Source organism: Oncorhynchus masou, chromosome 13 (genome assembly GCF_036934945.1).
Source record: "Oncorhynchus masou masou isolate Uvic2021 chromosome 13, UVic_Omas_1.1, whole genome shotgun sequence".
Taxonomy (NCBI): domain Eukaryota; kingdom Metazoa; phylum Chordata; class Actinopteri; order Salmoniformes; family Salmonidae; genus Oncorhynchus; species Oncorhynchus masou.
In genome coordinates this window covers 23,739,661-23,763,692 of record NC_088224.1, presented here as the reverse complement: position 1 = coordinate 23,763,692, position 24,032 = coordinate 23,739,661, and the positions used below count along the sequence as shown (strand labels likewise).

Here is a 24,032-nt window from a genome sequence, read left to right as displayed (position 1 = left end):
ATGCCTTTTCCTGCCAGCAACAACAGAAACAGCAGCATCTCGCATCATCACTGAGAAGAACTGAGATTGGAGAGAGAAAGAAAGAAGGAGATGATGGTGGGGAGTCGAGAAGGAAAATTATGAAATAACGGTATTATGAATGTTTGTATGTCCAACTGATGTCCAAGTGAATCGATGTTTGTAAGTAGCTTGATAGCTAAGTAGCTAATGATGGGTGTTAGCTATCAGCTAGATGCTTCCACTGCTGTCATTAGCTAGCTAGCTGTTAGCCAATTGTAGCTAAGTAGCTAGAATTATAATGATTTGACAAGGCTGAATTGAGGCCCACCAAGACAGACACTAGCTGTTAAAATAAACCACAGCTCTAGCATCAGCTTGAACCAGCATAACTTGGCATCGCGTTTAACTACCCTACAGACATTCACGTCAGCCAGATGTAGCTAGCTAGCAGAACGGTGGCAGCTAGCCATGTAGCTATGACTAGCTATTATTGTTAGCTCGTCATGAATGGCTAGGTCGTAGCTAGCGAACAAGTGAGCAAGTCTGTCCATACTGACCTGGTGAAAGAGCCAGACAGCACCAAATAAAGCCACCAGCCAAAGTTAATGGTATAGCCGTAGGCTACATGGCAGGTGGCCGCATAGACAGACGACGATATAGCTAGCTACAGTACGTTAGAGAAGTCAGGCTGACAGACTATGTGCACTAGCCAGCTAACTTCTCTTTGTCTTGAGTCTGACACTTTTACACAGTGTATTGTTCCTGGTACTTATCCCTGGTGTGAAAATGTAAGTAGCTGGCTGGCAACTTATTGTGTTTAGCCAACTTCATTATAATACGCGTATAAACACTTTGTGTGTGATACATTTTGTATTATGAAGCTATGTGTTATAAACACAAGCTGTCTGTTATAAACACAACATGCCACCAAAAGCCAGTGGTTGTTAATTATATTTTTTGTCAATGGAAAACTGTGATTATTGGTTTGAGGATGCTGCAATAATGTGAGGGGAGAGAGGGAGGCGAAGTGTGCTGGAAGCAGCTGAAGCTGTGTGGAGTTGAGAGTAGAACAGACAGCGTGACCTATAAACTATCAGTAGCCCCCCACCTACACACACACACACACACACACCCTCCCTGTCTACAGCAGACTTACTGGAGCAGAAAATGGTGGAACACAGAGACTGTTTATAAATGATGGGGTCTGTGGATCCAGATACTGTAGCTTATATAGTAGACATGGCAATTAATATCAACCCTATTCAGTTAATCAGTAACTTAGTCATGTTGGATGTTTCATAAATGGATAGATTAGTTGATTGATTAATTGACCCCCCCCACCCTCTCTTTCTCTCTCTCTCTGCAGGGTGAGGGTGTGGGCCATGTCTGAGCTGTGAGTAGTGTAGGAGAGGAAGAGGAGGTGTAGGAGAGGAAGAGGAGGTGTAGGAGAGGAAGAGGAGGTGAGGACTGAATAGCGGAGGTAAGTGTTTATTATTATCAAAGATTCAAATTAGTGATGAATTATTACATGAATGTATTGTATTATTCCGTATACAGTACAACTCATTCCAGGGTTTTTCTTTATTTTTACTATTTTCTTGTAGAATAATAGTGACAACATCAAAAATATGAAATAACACATATGGAATCATGTAGTAACCAAAAAGGTGTTAAACAAATCAAAATCTATTTTATATTTGAGATTCTTCAAAGTAGCCACCCTTTGCCTTGATGACAGCTTTGCACACTCTTGGCATTCTCTCAACCAGCTTCATGAGTTAGTCACCTGGAATGCATTTCAATTAACAGATGTGCCTTGTTAAAAGTTAATTTGTGGAATTGTTTTCCTTAATGCGTTTGAGCCAATCAGTTGTGTTGTGACAAGGTAGGGTTGGTATACAGAAGATAGCCCTATTTGGTAAAATAGCAAGTACATATTATGGCATGGATAGCTCAAATAAGCAAAGAGAAACGACAGTCCTTCATTACTTTAAGACATGAAGGTCAGTCAATCCGTAACATTTCAATAACTTTGAAAGTTTCTTCAAGTGCAGTCGCAAAAACCACCAAGTGCTATGATGAAACTGGCTCTCATTAGGACCACCACAGGAAAGAAAAACTCAGAGTTACCTCTGCTGCAGAGGATAAGTTCATTAGAGTTACCAACCTCAGAAATTGCAGCCCAAATAAATGCTTCACAGAGTTCAAGTAACAGACACATTTCAACATCAACTGTTCAGAGGAGACTGCATGAATCAGACCTTCATGGTCAAATTGCTGCAGACACCACTACTAAAGGACACCAATAAGAAGAAGAGACTTGCTTGGGCCAAGAAACACGAGCAATGGACATTAGACCAGTGGAAATCTGTCCTTTGGTCTGATGAGTCCAAATTTGAGATGTTTGGTTCCAACCGCCATGTCTTTGTAAGACGCATAGTAGGTAAACGGATGATCTCCGCATGTGTGGTTTCCACCGTGAAGCATAGAAGAGGAGGTATGATGTTGTGGGGGTGCTTTGCTGGTGATACTGTCTGTGATTTATTTAGAATTCAATTCACACTTAACCAGCATGGCTACCACAGCATTCTGCAGCAATACACCATTCCATCTGGTTTGCGCTTAGTGGGACTATCATTTGTTTTTTAACAGAACAGTGACCCAACACACCTCTAGGCTGTGTAAGGGCTATTTGACCAAGAAGGAGAGTGAAGGAGTGCTGCCTCAGATGACCTGGCCTCCACAATCACCCAACCTCAACCCAAATGAGATGGTTTGGGATGAGTTGGACAGCAGAGTGAAGGAAAAGCAGATAACAAGTGCTCAGCATATGTGGGAACGCCTTCAAGACTGTTGGAAAAACATTCCAGATGAAGCTGGTTGAGAGAATGCCAAGAGTGTGCAAAGCTGTCATCATGGCAAAGGGTGGTTACTTTGAAGAATCTAAAATATATTTTGATTTGTTTAACACTTTTTTGGTTACTACATGATTCCAAATGTATTATTTCATAGTGTTGATGTCTTCACTATTATTCTACAATGTAGAAAATAGTAAAAATAAAGAAAACCCCTTGAATGAGTAGGTGTGTCCAAACTTCTGACTGGTACTGTATGTTATTAACACACACACACACACACACACACACACACACACACACACACACACACACACACACACACACACACACACACACACATATATATATAAATTCTGAATGATAAAGGTGATTAATTGTGCTGAATGATTCCAGTGCGACGCCCCCTGTAGGGCAGTGATGGGGAACACAGCCACTAAGTTCCGGAAGGCTCTAGTCAGCGGGGATGAGGCGTTGGCATGGCAACTGTACGAGGGCAACAGCCAGTTCAGAGAGGGGCTGGACCCCAACGCGTCCTATGGAGAGACCTACCAACACAACACACCCCTCCACTACACCTGCAGGCACGCCATGACACGCCTGCTCAGGTAACACCCCTTAGATATGTTTCAGGGATACAGGGAGCGATGGAGAGAGAAGAAGAGAGAGTTCAAGTGTGTTAGCAGTCTGACCCCTGGGAGGAGATGACAGGCTGTTAATGAGCCTATTTTTTATCTTCCTTTCACTGATCTTCCCCTCCTTCTTTTCTCTCTCTGGGTGATTACAGGGGTCAGAGGAAGTGGGTTGAAAAGGCCAGCTAATTGTGTGTGTGTGTGTTAAAGGCCAGGTCGCTAACTGCAGGTCTATTTCGGTACCTTCCTGCCTATCAAATTACTCTTCCATTCAGTCATCTGTTTGAGTGCACTTGACCGAAGTGTGCGCTTATCTGATGTGTACTTAGCAGAATGTATTTCAGTCTGTCTTTCTGCCTGTGTGTCAGATTATGCGATTATTGCTACAGTGGTTATTGCTGTGTGATAAATGCTGTTTCTCACAGATTCAGCAGAGGGGAGGGAGAGTAGAGAGCCGTGAGGTGGAGGAAGAGAGTGGGATGGGGAGAGGAGAGGGAGTAGATGATGAAGGAGAGGTAATCAGTAAATGGATCTGTAGACAGACAGAGATGTTGAATATAAACTACCTGAGGACTGCAGCCCCAGCATAATGTTGACTTGGAACTGGAATGTCTGTCATCTGTCCACTCTGCTTTGAAAATATGCTATGAAAGGACGGTTCCTCTTCTGTAAAGATGGTAAACCTCTCTCTCTCTCTCTCTCTCTCTCTCTCTCTCTCTCGCTCTCCCACTCACCCATCCCCTCCAGGTCGTTCCTTTTCAGTAAAGAAGGGAACCCTAACAAGCGGAACGTGCAGAATGAGACATGTCTGCATGCGTTGTGTCAGGGAGCGCACATCCTGCTGCTGCCAGAGGGGGCACTGTCTCCCAGACTGGCCAGACCACAGAGAGACGAACAACGCAGGGCAGACTGCCTACAGGTATAGATACACAGACACACTCAAATAATATAAACACACAAAGAACACACACACAAATACATTAGAGTGCTAACAATATTGTGTGTGTGTCCAGATGATCCTGAGCTGGACCGGGGCTAGGCTGGACAGAGGACAGTATGAAAGGGTTAACATTAATGCTACAGACAACAGGAACAGCACCTGTCTACACTACGCTGCTGCTGCTGGCATGAAGAGCTGTGTAGAGGTAAGAGAGAGAGGGAGAGAGATACTGTGTAGAGGTACGAGAAAGAGAGAGAGAGAGACTGTAGAGGTAAGAGAGAGAGAGAGTGTAGAGGTGAGAGAGAGAGACTGTAGAGTTGAGAGAGAGACTGTGAAGAGGTAGGAGAGAGAGAGACTGTAGAGGAGAGAGAGACTGTAGAGGAGAGAGAGAGAGACTGTAGAGGAGAGAGAGAGAGACTGTAGAGGTAAGAGAGAGAGACTGTGTAGAGGTAGGAGAAAGAGAGAGACTGTGTAGAGGTAAGAGAAAGAGAGAGACTTGTAGAGGTAAGAGAGAGAGAGACTGTGTAGAGGTAAGAGAGAGAGAGACTGTGTAGAGGTAAGAGAGAGAGAGAGAGACTGTGTAGAGGAAAGAGAGAGAGAGATACTGTGTAGAGGTAAGAGAGAGAGACTGTCTAGAGGTAAGAGAGAGAGAGAGAGAGACTGTGTAGAGGTAAGAGAGAGATAGAGAGAGAGATAGCGACTAGAGGTAAGAGAAAGAGAGACTGTGTAGAGGTAAGAGAGAGAGAGAGACTGTAGAGGTCAGGGAAAGAGAGAGAGAGATACTGTGTAGAGGTAAGAGACAGAGCGAGAGTGTAGAGGTAAGAGAAAGAGAGAGACTGTAGAGGTGAGAGAGAGAGACTGTGTAGAGGTAAGAGAGAGAGAGAGACTGTGTAGAGGTAAGAGATAGAGAGAGACTGTGTAGAGGTAAGAGATAAAGAGAGACTGTGTAGAGGTAAGAGAAAGAGAGAGACTGTGTAGAGGTAAGAGAGAGAGACTGTGTAGAGGTAAGAGAGAGAGAGAGACTGTCTTCTCTCATCTTTTAACTATTCCTCTCTCTTTCCCTTTTGCCTCCCACTTCTCCTGTGTGTGTGTGTGTGTGTGTGTGTGTGTGTGTGTGTGTGTGTGTGTGTGTGTGTGTGTGTGTGTGTGTGTGTGTGTGTGTGTGTGTGTGTGTGTGTGTGTGTGTGTGTGTGTGTGTGTGTGTGTGTGTGTGTGTGTGTGTGTGTGTGTTAGCTCCTGGTCCAGGCTGGGTCAGACCTGTTTGTGGAGGACGAGGAGAAGTTAACCCCGTGTGACCACGCAGAGAGACAACAGCACACACACCTGGCCCTGCGCCTCGAAGCCATGATGGTGTTCTCACAACACACACACACCGAGACACAGACACCCAGCAGCACGCTGCGCCATAAAGAGGTGAGTTACACACCACCGACACAGAGCAGCCGCTGCCGCGAAACTGCACTTCGTCACTGAATGCAGAATGCTGCACCACACACACAAAATAATCCTAAACAACTTTATTCAAAATAGAGCCATACAACATTTCCTTGGAATGCATAAGTTTGTTCCAAGCCTGGCTATTCAAGGAGACATGGGTTAGGTGCCCTGTGAAATAGGACATGGGTTGGGTGCCCTGTGAAATAGGACATGGGTTGGGTGCCCTGTGAAATAGGACATGGGTTGGGTGCCCTGTGAAATAGGACATGGGTTGGGTGCCCTGTGAAATAGGACATGGGTTGGGTGCCCTGTGAAATAGGACATGGGCTGGGTGCCCTGTGAAATAGGACATGGTCTGGGTGCCCTGTGAAATAGGACATGGGCTGGGCGCCCTATGAAATAGGACATGGGCTGGGTGCCTTATCGACATGCCAGAGGACAGGATAAGAAAAAAGGTCTTCAACTGGGATAAAACACACAATTACCCATGGACAAAGGAACTCAATTACCCATGGACAAAGGAACTCAATTACCCATGGACAAAGGAACTCAATTACCCATGGACAAAGGAACTCAATTACCCATGGACAAAGGAACTCAATTACCCATGGACAAAGGAACTCAATTACCCATGGACAAAGGAACACAATTACCCATGGACAAAGGAAATTAATTACCCATGGACAAAGGAAATTAATTATCCATGTACAAAGGAAATTAATTATCCATGGACAAAGGAAATTAATTACCCATGGACAAAGGAAATGAATTACCCATGGACAAAAGAACACAATTACCCATGGACAAAGGAAATTAATTACCCATGGACAAAGGAAATGAATTATCCATGGACAAAGGAAATTAATTATCCATGGACAAAGGAAATGAATTACCCATGGACAAAGGAAATTCATTACCCATGGACAAAGGAAATTCATTACCCATGGACAAAGAAATTAATTACCCATGGACAAAGGAACACAATTACCCATGGACAAAGAAAATTCATTATCCATGGACAAAGGAAATTACAGTGCCTTGCGAAAGTATTCGGCCCCCTTGAACTTTGCGACCTTTTGCCACATTTCAGGATTCAAACCTAAAAATATAAAACTGTATTTTTTTGTGAAGAATCAACAACAAGTGGGACACAAGCATGAAGTGGAACGACATTTATTGGATATTTCAAACTTTTTTAACAAATCAAAAACTGAAAAATTGGGCGTGCAAAATTATTCAGCCCCCTTCAGTTAATACTTTGTAGCGCCACCTTTTGCTGCGATTACAGCTGTAAGTCGCTTGGGGTATGTCTATCAGTTTTGCACATCGAGAGACTGACATTTTTTCCCATTCCTCCTTGCAAAACAGCTCGAGCTCAGTGAGGTTGGATGGAGAGCATTTGTGAACAGCAGTTTTCAGTTCTTTCCACAGATTCTCGATTGGATTCAGGTCTGGACTTTGACTTGGCCATTCTAACATCTGGATATGTTTATTTTTGAACCATTCCATTGTAGATTTTGCTTTTATGTTTTGGATCATTGTCTTGTTGGAAAACAAATCTCCGTCCCAGTCTCGGGTCTTTTGCAGACTCCATCAGGTTTTCTTCCAGAATGGTCCTGTATTTGGCATCCATCTTCCCATCAATTTTAACCATCTTCCCTGTCCCTGCTGAAGAAAAGCAGGCCCAAACCATGATGCTGCCACCACCATGTTTGACAGTGGGGATAGTGTGGTCAGGGTGATGGGCTGTGTTGCTTTTAAATTAATTACCCATGGACAAAGGAAATTAATTACCCATGGACAAAAGAACACAATTACCCATTAATTACCCATGGACAAAGGAAATGAATTACCCATGGACAAATGAAATTAATTATCCATGGACAAAGGAAATTAATTATCCATGGACAAAGGAAAGTAATTATCCATGGACAAAGGAAATTCATTATCCATGGACAAAGGAACGTAATTATCCATGGACAAAGGAAATTAATTACCCATGGACAAAGGAAATGAATTACCCATGGACAAAGGAAATTAATTACCCATGGACAAAGGAAATGAATTACCCATGGACAAAGGAAATGAATTACCCATGGACAAAGGAAATTAATTATCCATGGACAAAGGAAATTAATTACCCATGGACAAAAGAACTCAATTCCATTTTTAAGGAAGCGAATCTACGACACATATTTAGAAAGAAGTTACGATGTCAACATGATCAAACACAAGTGAATGCTTAGCTACAAAGAAAAATTTATTAATTTCTAAAGATTTCTAAAAACATATTTCATATCATATTCGGTGCAGGTGACTTTGTTTGTCACCTGCGCCGAATACAACATGTGTAGACCTTATAGTGAAATGCTTACTTACAAGCCCTTAACCAACAAGAAAGAGTTAAGAAAATATTTATCAAATAAACTAAAGTAAAAAAATAATATAAAGTAACACAATAAAATATCAATAACGAGACTATATACAGGGTGTACCTGGTGTACCGGTACCGAGTCAGTGTGCGGGGGTACAGGTTAGTTGAGGTAATTTGTACATGTAGGTAGGGGTGACGTGACTATGCATAGATAGTAAACAGCGAGTAGCAGCTGTGTACAAAACAAATAGAGAGGTGGGGGGGTAAATGTAAATAGTCCGGTGGCCATTTGATTAATTGTTCAACTGTATTATGGCTTGGGGGTAGAAGCTGTTAAGGAGCCTTTTGATCCGAGACTTGGCGCTCTGGTACCGCTTGCCGTGCGGTAGCAGAGAAAACAGTTTATGAATTGGGTGACTGGAGTCTTTGACAATTTTTTGGGCCTTCCTCTGACACTGAGGTCCTGGATGACAGGAAGCTTGGCCCCAGTGATGTACTGGGCTGTACAAACTACCCTCTGTAGCGTCTTACGGTCAGATGTCGAGCAGTTGCCATACCAGGCGGTGATGCAACCGGTCAGGATGCTCTCGATGGTGCAGCTGTATAACTTTTTCAGGATCTGGGGACGCATGCCAAATCTTTTCAGTCTCCTGAGGGGGAAAACGTGTTGTCGTGCCCTCTTCATGACTGTCTTGGTGTGTTTGGACCATGATAGTTTGTTGGTGTTGCGGACACCAAGGATCTTGAAACTCTCAACCTGCTACACTACAGCCCCGTCGATGTTAATGGGGGCCTGTTCGGCCTCTGTTTTCCTGTAGTCCACAATCAGCTCCTTCATCTTTCTCACATCGAGGGAGAGATTGTTGTCCTGGCACCACACTGCCGATTCTCTGACCTCCTCCCTATAGGCTGTCTCATCATTGTCGGTGATCAGGCCTACCACTATTGTGTCGTCAGCAAACTTAATGATGGTGTTGGAGTCGTGCCTGGCCATGCAGTCATGAGTGAATAGGGAGTACAGGAGGGGACTAAGTACACACCCGTGAGGGGCCCTAGTGTTAAGGATCAGCGTAGCAGACGTGTTGTTGCCTACCCTTACCACCTGGGGGCGGCCCGTCAGGATGTCCAGGATCCAGTTGCAGAGGGAGGTGTTTAGTCCCAGGGTCCTTAGCTTATTGATGAGCTTCGTGGGCAGTATGGTGTTAAATGCTGAGCTGAAGTCAATGAACAGCATTCTCACATAGGTGTTCCTTTTGTCCAGGTGGGAAAGGGCAGTGTGGAGTGCGATTGAGATTGCATCATCTTTGACATTATGGGATATTGTGTGGAGGGCAGTGACAAAATCTCAATTTCATCCATTTTTTATTAACACAATAAAATGTGGAAAAAAGTCTTTGCTACTGCAGATACAGTGTCTTGTAAGCCAATGTGGGCTGGTCATCTTGAAGATGCAAGACACTATAATAATGAAATAAATCAAGTCACACAAACACACTTTAAATCAGAGATGCATTTCCTGTGAAGAGTAGCCACAGAGGGACAAGCATACTGTTATGGTTTTAGATAAAAATGTTTTCCTAGCTTTTTCAATTCTTAATCTCTCTCTCCCTCTCTCTCTTTATCTCTCCCCACTCTCCCTCCCCTCTCATTCCCAGCCCTATGAGGGTTTGAAGCTGCAGGACTTGAGGAGACTGAAGGACATGTTGATAGTGGAGACAGCTGACATGCTGCAGGCTCCTCTCTTCACCGCTGAGGCACTGCTCAGAGCACACGGTGTGTGTGTGTGTTTCATGTGTGTGTGTGTGTGTGTGTGTGTAAACTGTCTCTGTATCTAATTGGGACACGTAGGAGCTGTTGAACGTGTGTGTGTGTGTGTGTGTGTGTGTGTGTGTGTGTGTGTGTGTGTGTGTGTGTGTGTGTGTGTGTGTGTGTGTGTGTGTGTGTGTGTGTGTGTGTGTGTGTAATTGGGACACGTAGGAGCTGTTGAAGGTGTGTGTGTCGCTCTAACCTCTCTGTCTCTGTGTATCTAATTGGGACACGTAGGAGCTGTTGAAGGTGTGTGTGTACTGTCTCTGTGTATCTAATTGGGACACGTAGGAGCTGATGAAGGTGTGTGTGTCGCTCTAACCTCTCTGTCTCTGTGTATCTAATTGGGACACGTAGGAGCTGTTGAAGGTGTGTGTGTACTGTCTCTGTGTATCTAATTGGGACACGTAGGAGCTGATGAAGGTGTGTGTGTGTGTGTGTCGCTCTTACCTCTCTGTCTCTGTGTGTAACAGACTGGGACAGGGAGAAGCTTTTGGAAGCCTGGATGAGTGATTCTGAGGAGTGCTGCCAGCGGTCTGGGGTCTTGATGCCCACACCCCCGCCCAGCGGGTGCAATGCCTGGGACACCCTGCCTTCCCCGCGCACCCCTCGCTCCCCCCTCACCCTAACCCTCACCTCCCTCACTGACAGCTGCCTCACCCCAGGGGAGGAGGGAGGGACTACGGTGAGTCACATGACATTTTGGTCCAGGACAGGTTGCACATTTTTGTTCTACCCCAACACGAGCACACCTGATTCTACTAACCAACCAATCATCAAGCCCTGGCTGCCTGTGTGAGTGTGTAACAGAGTTAAGAACGTACCGTAAGCTCACTCCACAGCTAGCTTGAAATGTTGAGAATGGAGCCATCCAATTAGTACCTTTTGGGTGTCTCCAACCATTGGAACATTGTTAAGGAGGGCGGTCATGTGTGTTAGCAAAGTAGAGGTCTCGAGTTCCAGCCAGGTATGAACCGAAACGAGCTTGAGAGTGGTACTTGCTAAGCAACGTGACATCCGTAATACATATGTGCGTGTTTGTGTGTGATGTAGTGTATACCTCTGACTGTGTGGGGTGTCTCTTTCCCTCCAGTGTGGGATCTGCCTGTGTTCCATCTCAGTGTTTGAAGACCCAATAGACATGTCCTGTGGTCATGAGTTCTGCCGAGGCTGCTGGGAAGGGTACGTCACTTCCACTGTTTGAATTGAATTAAACACGATGGATCCTCATGGGAAATTCAATTGTCACAGGCCTATACGACACATATTACAATACAGACGTATAAACTGAATAGAAAAATACACACAATCTGGAAGGAAGTAATGCACAGTATAAATGGCAAGAGCAAGCCATATCAATTTAAATATTGACTGTACATCCAATAATGATTGAATTGGATGTGATTTGTTTCAGGTTTCTGAATGTGAAGATCCAGGAGGGTGAGGCTCATAACATCTTCTGTCCTGCCTGTGACTGTTACCAGCTGGTGCCTGTTCAGGTTATAGAGAGTGTTGTCTCCAGAGAGATGGACAAACGATACCTGCAGTTCGACATCAAGGCACGCACACACACACATACACGTACACACACGCACGCACACACATGCACACTCACACACACTATGTCGCTCTCAAAGCATCTTATCTCTCCTCCCTGTCTGTCTGTCTGTGTGTGTGTGTGTGTGTGTGTGTGTGTGTGTGTGTGTGTGCCTGCCTGCCTGCCTGCCTGCCTGCGTGTATCTTCTCTAGGCGTTCGTGGAGAACAACCCATCTATCCGGTGGTGCCCGGCAGTGCGGTGTGAGAGAGCGGTCAGACTGACCAGACCTGGTCCGGGGGTCAACCACCTGGGGTTCCCCCTGCTGCCCTCCCCTGCAGTTGACTGTGGCAAGGGTCACCTCTTCTGCTGGTACACACACATCAGACCGTCTCATGGGGAAAAGTCTCAAACGTAGAGAATGATACAGTGCATTCAGAAAGTATTCAGACCCGTTAACTTTTTACACATTTTGTAACGTTACAACCTTATTCTAAAATGGATTAAATGAATGTTTTTCCTCATCAATCTACACACAACACCCCATAATGACTAAGCAAAAACAGGTTTTTAGAAGTAAAAAACAGAAATATGACATTTACATAAGTATTCAGACCCTTTGCTGTGAGACTGGATATTGAGCTCAGGTGCATCCTGTTTCCATTGATCATCCTTGAGATGTTTCTACAACTTGATTGGAGTCCACCTGTAGTAAATTCAATTGATTGGACAAGATTTGGAAAGGCACACACCTGTCTATATTAAGGTCATGGAGGTGACCAAGAACCCGATGGTTACTCTGACATAGTTCCAGAGTTCCTCTGTGGAGATGGGAGAACCTTCCAGAAGGACAATCATCACTCCACGAATCAGGCCTTTATGGTAGAGTGGCCAGACAGAAGCCATTCCTCAGCAAAAGGCACATGACAGCCCGCTTGGAGTTTTCCAAAAGGCACCTAAAGGACTCAGATCATGATCAATCCAAGATTGAACTCTTGGCCTGAATGCCAATCGTCACGTCTGGAGGAAGCCTGGCACCATCCCTACGGTGAAGCATGGTGGTGGCAGCATCATGCTGTGGGGTTGTTTTTCAGGGGCAGGGACTGGGAGACTAGTCAGGATCGAGGGAAAGATGAATGGAGCAAAGTACAGAGAGATCGTTGATGAAAACCTGCTCCAGAGCGCTTAGGACCTCAGACTGGGGCGAAGGTTCACCTTCCAACAGGACAACAACCCTAAGCACATAGCCAAGACAATGCAGGAGTGGCTTTGGGACAAGTCTCTGAATGTTCTTGTGTGGCCCAGCCAGAGCCCGGACTTGAACCCGATCGAACATCTCTGGAGAAACCTGAAAATAGCTGTGCAGTGACGCTCCCCATCCAACCTGACAGAGTTTGAGAGGATCTGCAGAGAAGAATGGAGAAACTCCACAAGTACAGGTATGCCAAGAAGACTCAAGGCTCACTGCCAAAGGTGCTTTAACAAAGTTCTGAGTAAAGGGTCTGAATACTTATGTAAATGTGATGTTTCTAGGTTTAAAAAAATATATATTTGCAAACATTTCTAGAAATCTGTTTTTGTCATTATGGGGTATTGTGCATATTGATGAGGATAAACAAATGTAATCAATTTTAGAATAAGGCTGTAACATAACAAAATGTGGAAAAAGTGAAAAAAACTGAATACTTTCCGAATGCACTGTATATTTATATTCGTCCCCCTCTCTTACTCTCTTCCTCCATCTGTCTCCCTCCTCTCTCTCCCCTCTGTCTTCCATCTGTCTCTCTCTCCCTCTACTCCTCTCTCTCTTCCTCCATCTGTCTCTCTACTCTATCTCTCTCTCTCCCCCTCTTCTTCTCTCTCTCTTCCTCTAACTGTCTCTCCTCTCTCTCTCTCCCCTCTCTTCTTCTCTCTCTCTCCCTCTGTGTCTCTCCTCTGTCCCTCCCCTCTCTCTCCTCTCTCTCTCTCTCTCTCTCTCTCCCTCTCTCTCTCTCTCCCTCTTCTTCTCTCTCTCTCCTTTATCTGTCTCTCTCTCCAGGGAGTGTTTAGGTGAGGCCCATGAGCCATGCGACTGTCAGACATGGAGGATGTGGCTGCAGAAAGTCTCAGAGATGAAGCCAGAAGAGTGTGAGCACAGACACACACACACAGATATACAGTATGTCATAATAAACGCATGATTGTATATGCTGATCTTGGTATGTGTGTGCGTGCATGTTGGCTGATGTTTGTGTACATGTGCGAATGTGTTTGTATGTGTGTGTGTGTGTTTATCCAGTGGCAGGTGTATCGGAGTCGTATGAGGATGCAGCTAACTGTCTGTGGTTGTTAACCAACTCTAAACCCTGTGCCAACTGCAAGTCTCCCATACAGAAGAATGAGGGCTGCAACCACATGCAGTGTGCCAAGGTACATACACACACCTCACACACACACACACACACCAGCTTTGCTACATTTTAATGGCATTGAGGAAGATATTGAAGCAGTCCCAACATAGAGCCTGTGGGACACCATATTAAAGCAATAAGACAGGGTTATTACCATGTATGTACAACACCTGTTTCTATGTCTGCAGTGTAAATATGACTTCTGCTGGATCTGTCTGGAAGAGTGGAAGAAACACAGCTCTTCAACTGGAGGATACTACCGCTGTACACGCTATGAGGTCATCACACAGCTAGAGGAGCAGTCCAAAGAGATGACTGGAGAGGTACACACACACACACACACACACACATACTTGTTTTTCTATCCTCATTGTGACCTAAAATAGATTTCCATTAAAAATCCTATTTTCCCTAACGCCTAACCCTAATTCTAACCCTAAGCTTAAAATGGGGATATTTGTGGATTTCAGGTCCCCACAAGGATAGAAGAACAACATACCACACACACTAGCACTGCACACACTCTGACATTTTACGTTAAGTATTTGACAGGAGTGTGTGTTTTTCAGGCGGAAAAGAAGCACAAGAGTTTTCAGGAGTTGGACCGCTTCATGCACTACTACAGCCGCTATAAGAACCATGAACACAGCTATAAGGTAACACACACACAGCATGATATTGTATTTATGATATCTACCAATGTTGTTTTCTAAAATGTGATGTCTCTCCCTATCCCTCTTGCTCTCTCTCTTTCTCTACCCCCCTGTATCTTCTCTCTTTTTCTTTCTAGTTAGAACAGAGACTATTGAAAACAGCCAAAGAGAAGATGGAACAGCTGAGTAGAGCCTTCATTGGATGTGAGTCTCTGACCTACCTGACTCTACTTTCTACCTCAGAGGCTGTCCCTGCCTCTCCTCTTGTATAACGATGGAGGGAGAGGATGGTGTGTCCTGCGTATGGTGTGTGTGTGAGTGTGTGTGTATTTGTGTGTTTCTAACAGCAGTGTGTGTGTATTTGTGTGTTTCTAACAGCAGTGTGTGTGAATTTGTGTGTTTCTAACAGCAGTGTGTGTGTATTTGTGTGTTTCTGTTTCTAACAGCAGTGTGTGTGCATGTGTTTCTAACAGCAGTGTGTGTGTATTTGTGTGTTTCTGTTTCTAACAGCAGTGTGTGTGTATTTGTGTGTTTCTGTTTCTAACAGCAGTGTGTGTGTATTTGTGTGTTTATGTTTCTAACAGCAGTGTGTGTGCGTGTGTGTCTAACAGCAGTGTGTGTGTATTTGTGTGTTTCTGTTTCTAACAGCAGTGTGTGTGTGTTTGTGTGTTTCTAACAGCAGTGTGTGTGTCTCCTCTAGGTGAGGGCTCCCCCCCAGACACCAGATTTATAGAGGACGGTGTGTGTGAGTTGTTGAAGACACGTCGTGTGTTGAAGTGTTCCTACCCCTACGGATTCTTCCTCCAGCCTCACAGCACACAGAAGGAGATATTTGAACTCATGCAGGTGTGTGTGTGTGTGTGTGTGTGTGTGTGTGTGTGTGTGTGTGTGTGTGTGTGTGTGTGTGTGTGTGTGTGTGTGTGTGTGTGTGTGTGTGTGTGTGTGTGTGTGTGTGTGTGTGCGTGCGTGCGTGCGTGTGTGAGAGAGAGATGAATTCCTCACCCTCCACTCTCCCTATTTCTCTACCCTTCTACTCTTCCCTCTGTTCCTCAGACTGATCTGGAGATGGCGGTGGAGGACTTGGCTCAGAAGGTGAACCGTCCCTACCTGCGTACGCCGTGTCATAAGATAGTCAGCGCTGCCTGTCTGGTACAGCAGAAGAGAGAGGAGTTCCTGGCCTCGGTGGCTAGAGGGGTGGCCCCTAACGACTCACCTGAAGTACCTAGGAGGAGGTAAGGGAGGGAGGGAGACTGACAGAGAGAGAGAGAGAGAGAGAGAGAGAGAGAGAGAGAGAGAGAGAGAGAGAGAAAGAGATCTTTTTCCCAACAGGCAGTAGACAGAACAGGGTTGGCCTTCCTTTACAAAGCTCTATATTGAATGTGTTTCAGTTTCCCTGCTGGATCATGGGACTGGGAGTACCTGGGATTCACCTCTCCTGAGGTAACTACACATAACACCATGGTCAAGCTTTTATACTGTTTCTCTATGAGAATTTGAGCAACAGGTCCATATTTGTAACCACATCCTCCATCTTAGCACAAACATCCATGTTACCACACGGCAGGTAGCCTAGTGGTTATAGTGTTGGACTAGTAACCAGAAGGTTGCAAGATCGAATCCCTAGCTGTCATTCTGCCCCAGAACAAGGCAGTTAGCCCACTGTTCCGAAGCCGTCATTGAAAATAAGAATTTGTTCTTAACTGACTTGCCTAGTTAAATAAAGGTAAAATAAAAAATAACTAACCTGTATAATATACTACCTGTATAATGTACTACCTGTATAATATACTACCTGTATAATATACTACCTGTATAATGTACTATCTGTATAATGTACTACCTGTATAATATACTACCTGTATAATATACTACCTGTATAATATACTACCTGTATAATATACTATCTGTATAATATACTACCTGTATAATATACTACCTGTATAATGTACTATCTGTATAATGTACTACCTGTATAATATACTATCTGTATAATATACTACCTGTATAATGTACTACCTGTATAATGTACTACCTGTATAATGTACTATCTGTATAATGTACTATCTGTATAATGTACTACCTGTATAATATACTATCTGTATAATGTACTATCTGTATAATGTACTACCTGTATAATATACTATCTGTATAATATACTACCTGTATAATATACTACCTGTATAATGTACTATCTGTATAATGTACTACCTGTATAATATACTATCTGTATAATATACTACCTGTATAATGTACTACCTGTATAATGTACTACCTGTATAATGTACTATCTGTATAATGTACTACCTGTATAATGTACTATCTGTATAATATACTACCTGTATAATATACTACCTGTATAATGTACTACCTGTATACTGTACTATCTGTATAATGTACTACCTGTATAATATACTATCTGTATAATATACTACCTGTATAATATACTACCTGTATAATGTACTACCTGTATAATGTACTACCTGTATACTGTACTATCTGTATAATGTACTACCTGTATAATATACTATCTGTATAATATACTACCTGTATAATATACTACCTGTATAATGTACTACCTGTATACTGTACTATCTGTATAATGTACTACCTGTAAAATATACTACCTGTAGGAGTATGCTGATTTCCAGTACCGGCGGAGACACCGGCCGCGTCGTAGAGGAGACATGCCGAGTTTACACAGTCTGAGGAGCAACAGCAGTACTCCTGAGCCCAACCAGAACCCTGAGAATACAGGTACACACACACACACACACCCACACAGTCATTTATCAGTAGGGCCTGTGTTTTTTTGACGTTTTCTTGTGTTGTTATTGTTACGTGTGACAGAGGTCCTCCATGAGAGAGTTGAGGGGCGGAGACAGCCTCTGAGGTCACTGGATGAAGATGACCCCAACATTCTACTGGCCATCCAACTGTCACTACAGGACTCACGGAGGGAGAGAGGGATGGGAGGAGGACTGGAAAGAGGCTCTGGTGTGATTGAGGGCCCAGGGCTTGGGTCTGGACACGGTCTGGATATAGGGCCAGTAATGGGTCCAGGGGTGGGGAGCCTCAGTGAGCCTCAGGACCCTTCTAGTGTGGGTGGTTCTCTGGGGGCCAGTGGCTCCTCTAACCTCCCTAGACCAGACCCTAACCAGTCGCTAAATGCTGAGCTGTTAGAGCTAGGAGAAAGTCTGATGAGACTGGGACAAATAACTACTCCATATACCCTAGACAACACTAATATCCCTACGCCATATAGCTTAGATCACACCTACGACCACTACAACCCTTCCCACAGGTACAGTCAGAGTCAGGACCTTAGCTACACATCTTATACAACTGACCACAGCTATGCTGTTCTGGAACCTGACCTCAGCACACCTTATACACACGTCTACGGTCACACCTGTGATCATAACCAGGACCACACCACTATCAACATTCCCTTCACTCCAGAACACGACCATAATTGTGGTCAAAACCAAAACCGTGGCCATCCCACTATCAATGCCTTCTACAGTTCTGTTCAATGCCAACCCAGCCTCTACACTAAAACATCTCCTTCTCACACAGACCTTACAGCATCTTCTAGCCCTAAACACACAAGCCTTTACCCCTCAGACCCAGAGCCATATGCTATGTTCAGCCATCCCCATAACCCTGAACCAGACCAAACCATCTCTTGCACCCAGGACACACATCCTGACCAGAACCACCACCATTGCTGCCACTCCAGCCACTACACCCCTAACCCAGACCCTTACACCCCTAACCCAGACCCTTACACCCCTAACCCAGACCCTTACACCCCTAACACAGACCCTTACACCCCTAACCCAGACCCTTACACCCCTAACCCAGACCCTTACACCCCTAACCCAGACCCTTACACCCCTAACCCAGACCATTACACCCCTAACACAGACCCTTACACCCCTAACCCAGACCCTTACACCCCTAACCCAGACCCTTACACCCCTAATCCAGACCATTACACCCCTAACACAGACCCTTACACCCCTAACCCAGACCCTTACACCACTAACCGAGACCATTACACCCCTAACCCAGACCCTTACAACCCTAACCTGGACCCTTACACCCCTAACCCAGACTACACCTCGAATCCTGACCCATGCCGCTCTTCCTCAGACCCCCACGGCCTCCTGCTCCCCTCCCCAGACCCAGAACTCCTCTCCCCAGTGGTCCCTCCGGGTGGTCCCTTCACCCCCAGTGACCCAGGCTGCTTGGAGCGCCTGGACCCCTCAGCTGAAGCCCTGCTCCTGGACAACATCATGGCCTGGATCCAACACACACACCCCCAGGACAGCCCCCAGAACATCGACCTCATCCCCTCAGCTAGCTCCGAGACTGGCTCACCCACGGAGAAATACTCACCTCCGGACACAGAGACTGGCTCACCCACGGAGAAATACTCACCTCCGGACACAGAGACAGACTCACCCACTGTTTCACCCCAAGATGGTGGGGACCCCAGGAGTGATTCCCCTCCTGACACCCAGGCCAGTTTCAGCGGGGAGGCCCTAGCCGAGCTACGGCAGGCCCAGGAGGGAGAGGCGGGTAGGGGAAAGGCTGGCTCCCCCGGCCCTGGAGACAGTCTGGAGGTTAAAAGACCCAGCACTCTGGATCTGGAGTGTTGTGAGGGTGAGGATTGTGTGGAGTGTGTAGTCACAGGGTTTGTGTCGGACCTGTCGCAGGACGCAATGGACACACACATACACTCACACACACACTGTGGAGATGACAACCTCACTCCTACCAAGACAGACTCAAACCCCACCGCCTGGGTAGTGGAGGACCAATCACGCGCGGAGTGGGAAGAGCAAGTTCACCTGGTGTGACAACAGACAGACAGATGACTGAGAGCAGGAGGAAGAGAGGAGAGTGGGATCGACGTAATGATAAGCAGCAGTGACAGAGATGAGGGAGAGAAAAGCTGAGAGAGAAAAGAGAGGAAGAGAGCGTGATTAATAGCATTATCAGAGAAAGAGCTTCGGAAAGATTTGGGGATGAAAAGCACTTAGAGGAAAGAACAGGAGAAAAGTCTGACATTAAACATGGGGTGTCCACTTGATTTAGCTTGCTGGGCACCGAAAGCTAATTAGTATATTTGACCAAGTTCTGGTCAGGTCATGTGACCCAGGCCTGGTCCGGTCATGTGACCCAGGTCTGATCAGGTCATGCAGTGACCAGAGTTGATCAGAGCAGATGAGATGTGTTTAAATACAATCAAATATGAGTGACTTTAGTGATTTTATCATCCATATCCATTCCACTACTGATGGACTGACTGTATGTGGTCTCCTCAGCCTAAGACCAGGGCGAGTTGTTTTACTGTTTATTCAACCTTTATTTATCCAGATCAAAACTCCATGACAGAGAGAGAGAGAGAGAGGGACCGTGACATGGCTACTCTTTAGAAACAGTCCACGGCTGAGTTGATCAGTGTGCCTCATTTTTATTGAGAATCCCCTTTTTTTAATATGGAACCTCAAGCAACGTGCAAAGAATAGTATGACTATTATTACTACTATAGGGTTGTTTTGTTTTTGACAAGGTTTCCTTTCCTCTTGATATAAGATGTGTTTTTGGAAGCAGCTGTGGTCTGTGGTCATATGTATCAAGCGTCTCAGAGTAGTGGTGCTGATCTAGGACCAGGTCCTTCCTGTCTATTTAATCTTATTCATTATGATCTAAAAGGCTCAATTGATCCTAGATCAGCACTTCTACTCTCCCAGGTCTTTGACGAGGTACAGGACAGGAAGCTGTTATTTTTCTTGTGTTGGTGTTATAGAGATGGTTAGCACTGGTAGGATGATTATAATATAGTCAACTTTATAGAGATGAATCTGCAGTCTACAAGAGTTTATAATATAATTTCTAAAATCATATTTATCTTATTTAATTGTAATAAGCTTCTTAAACAAAGTAGTCATTGGATATAGAATAACGTTTAGAAACGCAACCATGGTTTAACTTAACTGTTGGGTGTAGTGTGCAACCATCTGGAGTAGTGCACTAGTTTATAGTAGGGTGCGTTGCGATGTGACGTGCGCTGATCATACAAAACATGAAATGGAACACTGAAGTCTGGATTTGGAGTGTATTTTTTTGTACAACACCACTGTTTTAAGTTACGATAAATGTTTATTTAGTCAAATTTTATTCACACTAAGGTTTTTATTAGATTTCTTTTTGTTTTCTTTGTTTTGTATTTTCTTGGTACTTAATTGAAAGTTTCAAGGCCAGTGGCTGTGTCATAGTTTGTAACCCAGGCATCTGATTTTTATATTACTGTACCCTGGCAACCATAAACCTTGTTGTTATTTGCACTTTCATAGGTGATACTTGATACATTCCCAGTCCATATGAAAGACAGTGACGTTCGATGTGTGGCCAAGGAGTGAAAGTATTAGTAAAACGTTTACTCTCAATAAAAAAAAGACTTAAAAAAACACATTTCTTTCAATTTACTTTTCTTTCAATGATATTGACTACATATTTTGTCACTATAGAATTCTTGCGTCATGATACAGTAAAAAGGCTTTCAACAAGGGAGTTGGACAACCTCATTAAACAACATTATCGATGAAGGAAGGTGCACCAACACAATTGCTCATTAACAATGGAATGCTAGTACTTCTGTCAAAGGGTTTCAACATACATCGACTGAATCTTTCCTGTCACGCATTTCTGTGATTTTCTATCAAACACTAGATGTTCCAAAGATTTGTATAACTTGTTTTATCTGTGGTTGTTTGAGGAATGAATCAAGGAATCCGGGAGAAAGAGATTGTGCTTGTTTGAAATGGAAAAGTGTTGCGGTAGCTTTTTATAAAGAGGAACATCAAGACGAAGCAGCTGCTTTATAAGTGGGATGCACTGTTGAGCGCTACATCCCGAGGGGTTCGAGCTGATTGTACGGAGATTGTGACAGCCGGTTAAATGGCATCTCTCGAGAAGGCAAGAACAAGATGTATGTCAGGAGAAGTGTAGTATTATCATAAGAACACGGAGGAAGAATGGAGGGAAAAATAGAGGCAGAGGAGGACTAAGAGAGAGGGTGGAAGAAGGTGAGTTTGAGTTGGTTAAAAATGGCGGGAAATCGGAGATGTTTGATAAAGAAGAATGGTAGAAAGTGTAAGCTGTAAATTGAAGTTAGTTGAAGACAGGAGGAGAAATTGATGTGAATGATGGCGACGTATCGGAGGTGAAAGGTGAAGTTCTCGAAGCCAGGAGCTTGCACCGAGGGTCCGGATAAGGATGAGTGTGATAGTAGGAGTGGAAAAAGTGGACCCTTGCCTTTTGGATGATCCATTTGTGGTTTCAGGGTGGGTGAAAACACAGTTGGGTGTTGTGGAATCGGTGAGGGTAACCAGAAGTGGTTTTGTGATAACTATTTGTGTTTCTGCTGGTCAGAGACAGCAGGCGCTCCGTGTTAAACGAATGGGGGCAAGAGATGTGAATTGTTTTGCTCTCAAGAAAAGGGTGCCATTGAATGGAGTGATTACTGGGGTAGTGGTAAATGAGAAAGTTGACCAACTGAAGGGAAATAAGTGCACTCAGGCTATCCATAAGGCCAAGCAAGGTTAGTTACTTTAAAGAGTTGTTCTCTGTGGGTTTAACCCCAAGGAGTTCTGGAGAATAAACCCTCCTCCTCACAGCTGCCCATGTCCCTTAATGTTGATGATGTGGTTGTTACTAACAAGGAGCACATATGGCTGGGCTCTTTAATCACCACTTCATTAAGTCAGGATTCCTATTTGACTCAGCCATGCCCCGATGCCCCTCCCTCTTTTTCCTCTGCCCCGCTACAAAGTTTTTCCCTGCAGGCAGTCACTGAGTCCAAGGTGCTAAAGGAGCTCCTTAAACTTGACCCCAAATAACCTTCTGGGTCAGAAGGTTAATTCATCTTTAAGGTTGCAGCCTCTATCATCACCAAGCCTATCTCTGACCTTTTTAACATGTCTCTCCTCTCTGGGGTGGTTCCCAATACTTGGAAGGCATCCATTGTGCATACTTTATTTAAAGGGGGAGATCAAGCTGATCCTAACTGTTATAGGCCAATATCTATTTTGCCTTGTTTATCAAAAGTGTTGAAAAAACTTGTCAATAATTAACTGACTGGCTTTCTTGACGTCTATAGTATTCTCTGGTGTGCAATCTGGTTTCCGCTCAGGTTATGGATTTGTCACTGCAACCCTAACTGTCCTAAATTATGTCACCATTGCCCTTGATTCTAAGCAATGTTGTGCTGCTATTTCTATTGACTTGGCCAAAGCTTTTGATACGGTAGATCATTCCATTCTTGTGGGCCGGCTAAGGAGTATTGGTGTCTCTGAAGGGTCTTTGGCCTGGTTTGCTAACTACCTCTCTCAATGAGTGCAGTGTATAAAGTCAGAATATCTGCTGTTTCAGACACTGCCTGTCACCAAGGGAGTACCCCAAGGCTCGATCCTAGGCCCCACGCTCTTCTCAATTTACATAAACAACATAGCACAGGCAGCTCTCTCATCCATTTATATGCAGATGATACAGTCTTACACTCAGCTGGCCCCTCCCGGGATTTTGTGTTAAACACTCTACAACAAAGCTTTCTTACTGTCCAACAAGCTTTCTCTGCCCTTAATCTTGTTCTGAACACCTCCAAAACAAAGGTCATGTGGTTTGGTAAGAAGAATGTCCCTCTCCCCACAGGTGTGATTACTGCCTTTGAGGGTTTAGAGCTTGAGGTAGTCACCTCATAAAAGTACTTGGGAGTATGGCTAGACGGTGCACTGTCCTTCTCTTAGCACATATCAAAGCTGCAGGCTAAAGTTAAATCTAGACTTAGTTTCCTCTATCATAATCGCTCCTCTTTCACACCAGCTGCCAAACTAACCCTGATTCAGATGACCATCCTACCCATGCTAGATTATGGAGATGTAATTTATAGATCAGCAGGTAAGGGTGCTCTCGAGCGGCTAGATGTTCTTTACCATTCGGCCATCAGACTTGCCACCAATGCTCCTTATAGGACACATCACAGCACTCTATACTCCTCTGTAAACTGGTCATCTCTGTATACCCATCGCAAAACACACTGGTTGATACTTATTTATAAAACGCTCTTAGGCCTCACTCCCCCCTATCTGAGATATCTACTGTAGCCCTCGTTATCCACATTCAACACCTGCTCTGGCAGTCACATTCTGTTAAAGGTCCCCAAAACATACTGGTTGATACTTATTTATGAAACGCTCTTAGGCCTCACTCCCCCCTATCTGAGATATCTACTGTAGCCCTCGTCATCCACATTCAACACCTGCTCTGGCAGTCACATTCTGTTAAAGGTCCCCAAAACACACTGGTTGATACTTATTTATAAAACGCTCTTAGGCCTCACT

At 44.5% G+C, this 24,032-nt stretch overlaps 1 protein-coding gene across 1 annotated transcript; it reads left to right on the top strand.

The window, feature by feature from the left end:
• Positions 1 to 8: 8 nt before the first annotated feature.
• LOC135551946 (ankyrin repeat and IBR domain-containing protein 1-like) lies at positions 9 to 21,103 on the top strand. Its single transcript, XM_064983240.1, has 21 exons — positions 9 to 130; positions 1,367 to 1,480; positions 3,252 to 3,463; positions 4,235 to 4,406; positions 4,501 to 4,632; positions 5,661 to 5,840; positions 9,894 to 10,011; positions 10,518 to 10,729; positions 11,138 to 11,226; positions 11,459 to 11,603; positions 11,794 to 11,951; positions 13,618 to 13,706; positions 13,858 to 13,988; positions 14,158 to 14,292; positions 14,539 to 14,625; positions 14,760 to 14,826; positions 15,323 to 15,468; positions 15,676 to 15,854; positions 16,011 to 16,062; positions 17,253 to 17,376; positions 17,470 to 21,103. Exons 3-21 carry the CDS (start codon positions 3,276 to 3,278, stop codon positions 19,485 to 19,487), a joined length of 4,422 nt encoding a protein of 1,473 aa, XP_064839312.1. The 5' UTR covers positions 9 to 130; positions 1,367 to 1,480; positions 3,252 to 3,275; the 3' UTR covers positions 19,488 to 21,103.
• The last annotated feature ends 2,929 nt before the right edge of the window (positions 21,104 to 24,032 follow it).